Consider the following 11,123-nt stretch of genomic DNA (forward strand, 5'->3'; position numbering starts at 1 on the left):
TATATGGGCAACTAAAACACAACAGTTTAGTTACCTATAATTAAAAAAAACACTTATTATTTAAGTATTTTAATTCACTTGTTCTGTTGTGAAATATAAGATAATACATTATTATTATTATCATTGTTGTTGTTATTATATAATCATTTATTAAAAAAATATTCAAGTGTATTAAAGGTTTGGATCAAGTTAAGGACAAAAGGTCAAAAATCAGAAAATCCTGAACTTTGATATCTGAATCTGAGTTTCATGCTCCCAAATGTACTGAACCATAAATTACACAAACTGGATCCAAGCAATATTTCAACTGATGGACGTCTTATGACTCCACAGTGCAAATCCACGAGAAAGTGGTTAAAAAAGAAAATCTAGTCATCACATGATGCCAGAAGAAAATAAAAATAAAGTCTAAAATTCAACAACTCCTCCATTCATTGCGAGTTGTGACCACATCGATATACGGTCTGTACCACTACACCGATGTTTGTATATGCAATTTTTTTTTTTAAAACATAATTGTGTTGAGTGTTCGGGCCAATCACGAGCAGGAAAAATAAGGCAGTTTTTTTTGTTTTAGTTTTGTTTCTTCAATTTATTAGAAGATTGCTGGAACACTCCTCCCTTGTTGGATGTGTCTCACAGGATGAACAGTACCAATGAGAGGAAGAAGACAAACAACAGAGGAAAGTGGAGGATGAGAGAGGGATGGATGGGGGGGGGGCAGACAGTGGGAGGACAGGGGATGTTGGGGGGGGGTTTCTCTCTCCATGATGCACATGTCGCCCGCAGTTTTGTAAACATACCTGTGCACACAAAGTTAAAAAATATTACTTGCACAACGTTTCCGGAACAATTAACACGACAAACAAACGTGGTGACCTCAGAGTGAAAACAGGCATTGAACAGTGACCTTACACCATGACCACAAAAGAAACGTCCACCAGTAGACAGCTCGCAGTGATTCATTGTTTTTGTATTTTTTTACCAATGCATAGAGTGTTTGCACTGCAAACTCAAATTCTCCTTATTTATTATTATTATTATTTTTCGTTATTATTTTTTTTCAAACTGAACTCTCCTCGATGAAGGGCACAAAAAGTTTCGTGTCTGTCTGAAACTTTTCTGTGTCGAAACAGACCTTCGAATTAATTTCCCCCAAAAAAAGGACACGAGCTCACACCTCTGCTAAGTGACACAGTGAAGTCTGTATATATATATATATATATATATATATATATATATATATACACACATTTTATATACACATATATATATATACATATATATATATACATATATATGTATATATATATATATATATGTGTGTGTATATATACATATACAAAAAACATCTCGACACAACCGATCTATAAATCTAAAAGGGTCTTTTGTGCAAATTCAAAATAAATATATCAATAGATGTGACTTTGAGATTACCGCCCGTGAATTGAAAGGAATTTCATGCAGGCCTATTTTTCATTTTCTTGTTTTTTTCGTTCCGTTAGCCATAAAAGTTTGCAACTAAATTTGAATTCATATAGCAGCCTCCAAAGAATTAAAAAAAAATAAATACATAAATTAACGTGATGAATAAATGGAACAGATTCATGACTTATTTCTTATACCAACAACGACAACAGGAAAAAAAAACAACAACAAACAAGAAATAAAAAAAACACAGTTCAACAATCAATGAGGTAATTTCGTAAATGGCTATACTTCAAATAATAAATAGGCCTATCGGGAGAAAATGACTCGCATCGAGCAAATGAAATCTTTTTCTCTTTCGTTTTTTATTTTGTTTTTTTTTTAAAGGCAATGTCGACGACGGCGCCAAACTTTTCCCTCGAAACAACTGAGCGAAATCTCCCGCGCGTGTGTGTGTGTGTGTGTGTGTGTGTGTGGTCTGTTATTTGCATACTTCACATTCACCGATAACGTGAAAAGAATAAAAATAAACGAGATATATATATATATATATATATATATATATATATATATATATATATGCCTTGTAAAACTGGGATTGTTAAAGCCCCACTTGTGCACCAACGTGTAAAATGTCGCCGGAGACAAAAGACTGAAAATGGTGTCTTCGTGTCCCCTTGGTCCCCAGATTCAGTCTCACAACTTTTGTTGTCCTTTTTTTCTTTTCTTTTCTTTTTTTTTTGTTTGTTGAAGTATTCGTTGTTGTCGTTGCTGTCGTTGCTCATCAGTGAGTGGCGGAAAATTTCAACCTCTTCTGCTTCTGTCTTTGGTTACAAAACCACACGCGCACCACGTTTTTTTTCAGGTCCAACTTTTCCGCGATGGCCGCGATCTTCTCGGACGAGGGCCGCGGCTGCACGGCGAAGTAGGCCTCCAGAGAGCGCTTCTCCGGCGCCGCTATCGAGGTCCGCTTGCGCTTCTTCTCGCCGCCGTTGAAAATGTCCGGTTTGCTCATCTTCTCGCGCTGCGCGCCCTCGGCCTCCTCCAGCCAGGCCTGCAGGATGGGCTTGAGCGCGATCATGTTGTTGTGCGACAGAGTTAACGACTCGAAGCGACAGATTGTACTTTGGCTCAGCGAGCCCACGCCGGGGATCTTGAGGTTGGCCAGGGCGCCGCCCACGTCCGCCTGGGTCACCCCCAGCTTGATCCTCCGCTGCTTGAAGCGCTCCGCGAACGCCTCCAGCTCCCTTGGGTCCGTGTCCGAGTCCGTGATCGAGGGGAGTCCGCTGCTGGTGAGCCCCGGGCAGCCCTGGCTCCCCCCGTGGTGGCCCGGTAAGAGCCCGTGGTGGGTGAGAGGCGAGTTCATGCTCATGGCCTGGTGGGACAGGTGGCTCAGGCCGTGCATGTGCGGGTGCGAGTGGCCAGAGGAGACGAGCCCCCCTCCGCCGCCGCCGCCGCCGCCTCCGCCGCCGCCGCCTCCTCCTCCTCCGCCGCCGGACCCGTCGTGCGCGCTGGACATGAGGGCGAGCGACGGCGAGCCGAGGTGGTCCATGATGTCCGGGGGCTCCAGGTTCTGGTGGTGGTGGTGGTGATGGTGGTGGTGGTGGTGCGCCAGCGGGACGGTGGACGTCGACGAGCACGGCACCGGCACCGTGCTCATCGTGTGGTAGGTGGCGTCGGGCTTGAACGGATGCGTCTTGCCCTGGGACACGGCGATGTCCACGGCGGCCAGAGCCTCCGCGCGCGCCAGCAGGGTCTCATCCAGGCTCGCGAATATGTTGCTCTGGAGCTGCAAGAGCCAAAGTTAAAGAGAATCAAAATAAAGAGGGGGTACGGAGAAGGACGGGTTGTGAAATGGGTGAACGAGAAGAAAGGATGAGGCAAAAACATAAACAAATGCATCTGTCAGTCGGGACGTTTGGCAACACACAACACAGCCGGAGTATTCCTTCAGAAGAGGCGAGTCATAAAAATGTATACAAAAACAGTGAGCATGCTTTTCATTAAAAAAAAAAAATTAAAGAAAAGACCACAGACTTCTTCCGAGTCCTCGACGTGGAACACATGAAAACAACATTAAGTGCGCGTCTTGGCTGGATGCGCCTCGGAGCAGCCGCTCGTTATTACGCACAGATCGCGCTCGGCACCTACATGCAGCCCATAAGCACGAGAAAAAAAGGACAAAGTTTTTATTTAGGTGGTGAGAGGGAAGGGGGGGGGGGGGGTGTTATTTACCTGTGGAGTTTGTAGACACGCTCTCCTTATGGCTTCCGAGCTCGAATGCAGGGTGGTGTACTTGTGCTCGGGCATGGGATGCATGGCGAAGTGCGCCTGCTTGCTGTTCATGGACATCATCTTGGCGACGCGGGCTCCTCCGAAAAATGTTGTTGTTGTTTTTTTTTTGTTAAAGTGCGCGGGAGAGACGCGGGGGAAGCGGCTGCGAGTGCCGGAGAACACTCATAGATGCACGGTGGATCCTCCGCCCGTCCGGTGGCGACGCGGTGCCGGTTCGCCGGAGTTGCAGCCTCGAGCCCGGAGATCACAGAGATGCCTGCAGTCTCTCAGACGCACTTGTCTGTCTACTGTTTCCCCCCACTGCTGGGGGATGAGAGAGGCTCTTACACCTGAGCGCCTCAGATCTCGTCAAGCCCCATGCTCGGCTGGCTGCTCTCGCGAGACATGGGATGGGGGGGGGGGGGGGGGGGGCATGTGAACGGGGCTGACAAATAAAAAAATAAAATAAAAAAAACTGCTCGCAGGGCAGGCGGTAACATCTGGAGACTAGACTATTTTTCCAAGGGCTCACTCCTCCTCCTCCTCCTCCTCCTCTCCATCCATCCATCCATCCGTCCGTCCGTCCCGTCACGGAACCGCGCCGGATCCAAAACCTTTTGACCTCACGATGTTTGTTATTTGAGTCGATCCATATTTAGACATGGACTTCTATCTGTATGATTTCAGGAAATTGTTCCCCTATGGGGAATAAAATGTGTCCAAAAAACGGGAGGAATCATTCAACATTAAATATCAATGTAAACAGGAGAGCAGCGTCATGTGGACGCACAAGTGTGGGAATAACATATATATATAGAACATATTTACCTCATGGACTCTTTGTGCCAAATATTTCGGTGTGTGTGGCGCCGCCCTCGTCATCGCCCGACCGACGAGCACTGGGCAAATTGATTCAACACACCGACGTGGCGTCACCTCGTACACAGTCTTTACCCAAATTAATTAATCCCAATGAATTAACACTTCATCTGTTCAAACCGCGACGGCGGCGCAATTAAAATTTCATGCGGGCGATTAGAGGTACGTGAAATAGTACATGATATCGTTAAATTTGCATAATAAATAAGGCGCCGTGTGTGTGTGTGTGTGTGTGTGTGTGTGTGTGTGTGGTCTCTAATGTGATTGTGTCACTATGGGCTACAACAAGCTTTTCATACCCAGCATGGAGAAGGCTCTGCTTTTTTCTGCTTTTTTTTTCCTTTTTCTCATAGATTTTTAATGGCAGCAAATTAATAATTGTTGCGTTTCAATGTGATGCAGATCACCAGGAAAGGAAGCACAAAGGAAAGATATATAAGAAAAAGCACCCAATATTAATCCCCATTTCCAAGGGGAAAAACGAAAAACGAAAAATTACATCCCAAAATATTGGGCCAACGTGGCCTCTGGCAGCCACGACTCAGACTGATCCTCTGAGTTTTAGCCCTGAATCATGAAAAAGGATTAAAGAGAAAACACAAAAAAAGAAAATCAAGCTTCATAGATTGCATTATTATTTTTTATTTTCTCACACGCTCTAACATTGCGGTGTTCATTCCAAAATGACATCGTTCGTGTGTCTTCAGTATTTGCATGTCATCATTTTTTTTTTTTTTTTTTTAAAAGATTACCATGTTGGCTGAACAGCTTGAAACGACGAAAGACATACTTACACCTGCGCTTCCAGAACATTTGGAAAATGTCTCGGCACCGACACAGAAGCGTTTGTCCAATCACAACGCACACATTTTCGCCGTCAACAGCGGCTGTTTCGAACGCTACTCAACTGCTACCAAGACCTACGAGTAGACTACACACACAGAACACTATCAGAAAGACGAGAATAGGTCGGAGCATCACATTCACGACGGTATCATGAAGCAACATGAAGGTCAACGTCGCCAGCCGTGTGTAGACGTGTGAAGCCCGACGCCACAGAGGTTCAGACGTGTTCGCTCAGTCAAAAACCTTCACATGAGCTTTGAAAGTTTCGTGGGGCTGCTGGTGCTGAAGGGACTGTGGGACTTCCTCTTCGTCGGCTGGCTGATGACGAGCGCGTGTCTGTCCCTCGTTGCGTTCACAGGTTTCCCGTTGCAGCTGGAGAAGGACCGGTTGGCGTGATCGTCGTCTCTGCCCGCCGGACTGATAGAGCCGGAGGCGGCGGCCTTGTCGTCTTCCAGCGCGTCGAACAGCAAGTCGAAAGACAGCTCTTCGGTCTGGGACAGCTCTCCGTCATCGGCGCAGTCGGAAACGCGGGCCCGGTTCTCTTCACACGACGGCAGTGCTGCGAAACCTTCTTCCGCTGGGGCCTTTGCAGCCGCTTTTTCGTTCCCAGTGCCGTCAGCGTCACCGCACGGCGAGTGGCTCCTCTGGTCGTCGTCGTCGTCGTCGCCACCGTGGCTTGACAAAACCCGGGGGCAGGTTTGCGGCGCCGGGACCAGAGTGTTGTCCAAGTCTGTGGCCGTGGAGGAGGCCAGGGACAGCTGGGATCCTCGGCTGCTGGAGCTCTCTCCGTCCAGCATCATGGAGTCCAGCTCGGAGATTTTGTCCAGGTACGCGGCGTCCATGGAGGCCTCGCTGGGCGTCAGGAAACCGTCAGGCTCAGCGCCTACGAGAACAGTGGAAGTGGATTCATCAACTGAGCTTTCTTTACTTGGACTGGGACATGTTTCGTCGGTAGAGTTAGATCTCTGCCAGTCGCCCCAGAAGACGGACTTTGAGGCTTCCATGTCGGTGCTCGGCGACAGGCCTTTGGGGAATTTGTCAATGCCCGTGAACTGGTTCTCCGTGGTGCCGTTGCTCTTGCCGAAACCAGGAAAATCTTCAAAATCGAGCCTCCTCAGATACGACGCGGGTTTGAAGGCGACTCTCTTTTCGCGGATGCCGGGGCTTTTCAAAGTCAGGGAGCGGAAAGCAGAGGAGGGGGTTGCGGGCAGAAGGTCGGACGACGAGCTGCTGTCCAGGTCCTCGCTCGTCTTCTCTGCGGTCACATTCTTATTCGACTCTTTGTGATCCGCAGACGGCACGAACGACAAACTGTGATTTCTGGATATTGTTCGACTCTCCGTCTCCGGATTGCTGCAGATCAACGCCCGCTCGTTGTCGCTCAAGCTTCTCATCATCATGTTGATTTTCTGCTGCTGCGTGAGGGCGTCTGACCCAGCCGCGCTGCTCGCGCATGCTTCCGGCACCTCGGCGCCCCTCGTCTCGGACTTCCTGACCCGAGACTCCAGGTCTTCAATGTACTGGTCGCTGCGCTCCAGCGCCCTCTTCAGGTGGTCCACGTCGCGCTCGTACTGCTGGATTTTGGCTTCGAGCGCCGCCACCGTGTAACGACCGAACCTGGGGAGGGGAAAAGATCGTCCAAGGATCATCATCACAGAAATAAAATTTAGCCAAGAGACAGGTTTTTTTTTGTCGTGCCTTTAAACAAGACCAACAATACCATGACATAAATAAAAAATGGCCTTAACTCTTAACTGCAACTGCTACAGAAGTTATTTTAACAGCAAGTCATTGCCTCCAAACACTAAACTGAAAGCCTGCTACTTCATGTAAACATCTTTAGAGTCACATAACAAATACTAGTTTCTGACTGAATGCGAATCAAAATCGAGAAACTTACTTCTGGGGAGATCTGGTCGCCACCTCTGCTTTCAGTCTCATGTTCTCTTGTACAAGGTCGACATTTTGAGATCGCAATGCCTTGTTTGCCTGCGGAAGGTAACGTGACACATTAGCAGTAGCTTACACATTATTCCACAAAAAGGTAGCAACAAAAAAGATTCCTTCATAATATCATATATCAGAACGACAACCATGTGTCTGCGCAGTTGAGATAACCACCTGTTCGTTTACACTAAACGCCATTCTGGAATTTGAATGCCGTTGTGTGACAAGACTCCATTGAGGATCATTACAGTTTTTGGGTGCTATGCATTGATTATGACAGGTGACATACCTCCTTCAGCTTGTCCATGTCCTGCTTGACCTTGTCGCGGACGTCTGTGGCCGCTCGCAGCCTGTTGGTCCACTCCTCCAGGACACCGGGGTCGACGCTCTTGTCGCCCGTTGGCACCGCGCTGATGCTGCAGGGGTCCAGAGCCGTCTTCAGTTGCGCCTCCAGACTTTGATTTTTCGCTTTCAGCTCGCCGTTTTCTCGGATGAGCCCGTCAACTTCTCCCTGTTAAGAGGGGGGATTGTGAGAAAATGAAGGGACGAGAGTTTAAACAATTAACCTCGGCACTAGACAGCTGAAAAAGATTTATAATCTTGGTAAAATGTTGAAAAGTTATCAAAACATTGCCTTTTCATTTTGGCAACCTGTTTGTGGTTGATAAACCCCACTTGAAAATCATATTCCAATATCCCCTATCTACTTGCTATTACTGTAAAAACATACAAAGGCATAATTAACATGTGGGAAAAAAAAAAACACGGAGTGGTGAACCGATACCTCGTACTCCCGTAAAAGCAGTTCTCCTCTGGTTTTCCTGAGACACTTCCTCGTGGAGGGGCTGTCACTGTGATCACTCTCGTTGGTGCCTCCTGTAACAGAAAACACAAAAAGCACAATCTGAAAATGAGACATGCTGAAGAAAAACTGGCATGCTGCTGTTCATAATCCGCTAAATGATAATGGAGATGTCCGAACTCACCTACAGAAAACTTTGTTAGATTTAAACAAAAAGCCTTAAAGCCCTGCCCATGTCTTAATATGTTACTCTAAACTTTTTGGAAAAAAAGTCCCAGTTAGTGTTTCAAGTTTGTGTTCATGTACTGGGATTAAAAGGTATTTTAATCAATTGGATTATAGAGTCTATTTTTTTTGTTGTTGATCCCATTATTATAATTCTTAGACAAAAAAGATCAGGTTCAGGGAAGAGTATTTTTTTTCATTCAGTAGATTTCTCTGCATTTGGGTCATATGGTACTGGTTTATATATTTACATATTTGAACATTTTCAAACATTTTATGGTCTATTAATTGATTTAAGCAAGAAAATATTCAGATTAATTAGTAGTGAAAATCATTATGTAGTTACCAGCCCTAGTTTGGTTAAAGCCGGACATACTGTGTGATGTAGGGCTGTTTTTGCTCCGTTGCGTGTCGTTTGACAGGCGGGAGCGACCGACGATTAATTGCTCCCGACCGGCCGTCGGATGTTTCCGATAAATTTCTGACGTGTCAGGCATTTGGGTCGGCCGACTTCAGCCTCTCGCACAGTTGAAGCAGAGCCACGAGTTGATTCCTCAAACTCCTTAAAGCCTTTTTTCCTGACCGCGCATGGATTAAGTGGCAACATGGTTGGCTTTGAATGTAAGAAATAAATAGTATATTGAATATAATACATACTCAGTGTGTTGGAGCGTATCACTATGGGTGGGGGGGTCGGACCGTACAGTGTGAGCACATAAATCCTGAGCTTTGGCTTCACATCGCAGATGATTTACTCGGACAGTGTGAGTTGGAGTTCAACAACAGCATTTCAGTGTGTGCCCAGGTTAAAGGGACAGTTCAGTGATTTTGAAGTGGGGTTGTATGAGTTACTTATGCATAGTTAATGCGTTACCTTATGGAGATGGGGATCGGCGATGTCATTTGACGGAGTTTGGAGGGGAAATGGAAGTAGCGTAAGTCTCAGTCGCACTGTTTAAGTTTCCCTAAAGCGTGTGGAAGGCATGTCCCAAACCATAATCAACAGTTCATCTTCTTCATTATAATTCAGTATCTGAGTACATTTGATTTTCACCCGCACCTCCTGAAACCACAACAGGGGCAAAGAGGTGAGAGAGTGTTCCCCCAGGGAACACACACCGCGTTTGATCTGACGCCGCACAGGCCACAGTGGATGAAAATCTTCAACATTTGGGAAAACTTTTAGAATTAGAATGTTGGCGCTGGCCCAGAGAGCCAGGCCGACTTGCTCCTTTAGAAAACACACGAGCGGAGACACGAACAAAAGCAAAGATGACTAGATGACACAGCATTTGGAAATGATAACAAACACTGTGAATAGAGGAAACACAACTGAACACAGAAATTGTACGCCTGATTTGGATATTTTTTGTTTTTGCTGTTCGTCCTAGCAGTGGGTGTTTGCCGATTTCAAATGATCCCACATGATGTCTGGATCACGCGATCACTGTTTTGACTACAAACACACACAGTCCACCGTTCTTTAGATCCTTCTTTTGTTCTGTGGACTTGTGATGAAGCGTCTTTCCTCGCGTGCTTGTGTTTTGTCTCATGGCACGAGTTTTCGAAAAGCAGTTAACACAAAAAGATCCCAACTGCTTCAACTTGACTGCAGGCAGATGAAGCCTCACATCACCTGCAGCAGGCGCTAGCGTGTGTGTGTGTGTGTGTGTGTGTTTTTGCTTGTGTGTGTGTGTGTGTGTTTCTGTCTTTGTTTGTGTGTGTGTGTGTGTGTGTGTGTGTGTGTGTGTGTGTGCGCGCGTTTCTGTCTTTGCTTGTTTGTGTGTGTGTGTGTGTGTGTGTGTGTGCTTGTGAGTGTGTGTGTGTGTGTGTGTGTGTGCTTGTGTGTGTGTGTGCTTGTTTGTGTGTGTGTGTGTGTGTGTGTGTGTGCGTGTGTTGATACTCACCGATGATTTCCCTGCAGGGGCTCTCTGATGTGATGGGGACTCTGCAGGACGGACACTGACTCGCCTTCTTCAGCCACATCTCCATGCAGGAGGAGCAGAACACGTGGTGGTTGGCACAGATGACCGGCTGTCGGACCTGCGGGCGCACAAGACGTGAATATGCACTTCATTTTAATAAACGTTAATAAACGTCCGTGTATGGAAACACCGGAAACACGACGTGGGCCGGTGACGGTCGGCGGCACAGACTTAACCGGTAACGTAACAACTTTAAGGTCACTCGGCGGCAGCAGCAGCGAGCAAACACCTCGTTTTTGTTTTAACTCCCGGAAGTAAACGATTTGCGTAAAAAGAACAGACCATCGACTCACCTTCCCGAGACATATCTGGCACGAGATCGGCAGAGTCATCGAAAGGGTCGACGTCTGATAGTTGAGGGCCATGTTGTGGACGAGTCCGCGGCACGTAGACACAACAAACTGCCCCCGGGGGACGGGGAGGTTACAAAGCGATCGACGTGCCCCGCGCGAAGCTGCGCGCCGAGTCTCCGAGCTACGGAAAGCCCCAAAGGCCTAAAAGGTTTTACACTAGTGTTGCCAGATTGGGCGGAAATCCACCGAACCCGCCAAAAATATTCAGATTGGCCCGGGCTGATAGAACCACCTTTTCAAACTAGGGAATGCTGTAGGGCACTTTAGGGCTAGATGATAAAATATAGTATGTTCTATTTTTGTTTGTTTGTTTGATTGTTTTTGTTTCACTATTATTATTATTATTATTATTATTATTATTATTATTATTATTATTATTATTAT

General features: G+C 46.5%; 2 protein-coding genes across 2 annotated transcripts; both read right to left on the reverse strand.

Annotated features, from left to right (window-relative positions):
* Positions 1–1,330: 1,330 nt before the first annotated feature.
* pou4f1 (POU class 4 homeobox 1) lies at positions 1,331–4,017 on the reverse strand. The gene is made up of 2 exons (XM_035628188.2): positions 3,664–4,017; positions 1,331–3,217 (listed from the first exon to the last, which is right to left on the reverse strand). The coding sequence occupies exons 1-2, from the start codon at positions 3,781–3,783 to the stop codon at positions 2,213–2,215; spliced, it is 1,125 nt and encodes a 374-aa protein (XP_035484081.2). The 5' UTR covers positions 3,784–4,017; the 3' UTR covers positions 1,331–2,212.
* A 1,186-nt stretch (positions 4,018–5,203) lies between these two features.
* Positions 5,204–10,889, reverse strand: obi1 (ORC ubiquitin ligase 1). Its single transcript, XM_035628187.2, has 6 exons — positions 10,680–10,889; positions 10,309–10,444; positions 8,159–8,250; positions 7,664–7,885; positions 7,328–7,416; positions 5,204–7,044 (listed from the first exon to the last, which is right to left on the reverse strand). Exons 1-6 carry the CDS (start codon positions 10,749–10,751, stop codon positions 5,673–5,675), a joined length of 1,983 nt encoding a protein of 660 aa, XP_035484080.2. The 5' UTR covers positions 10,752–10,889; the 3' UTR covers positions 5,204–5,672.
* Positions 10,890–11,123: the final 234 nt, after the last annotated feature.

This window comes from Scophthalmus maximus, chromosome 4, assembly GCF_022379125.1.
Source record: "Scophthalmus maximus strain ysfricsl-2021 chromosome 4, ASM2237912v1, whole genome shotgun sequence".
Lineage (NCBI taxonomy): Eukaryota > Metazoa > Chordata > Actinopteri > Pleuronectiformes > Scophthalmidae > Scophthalmus > Scophthalmus maximus.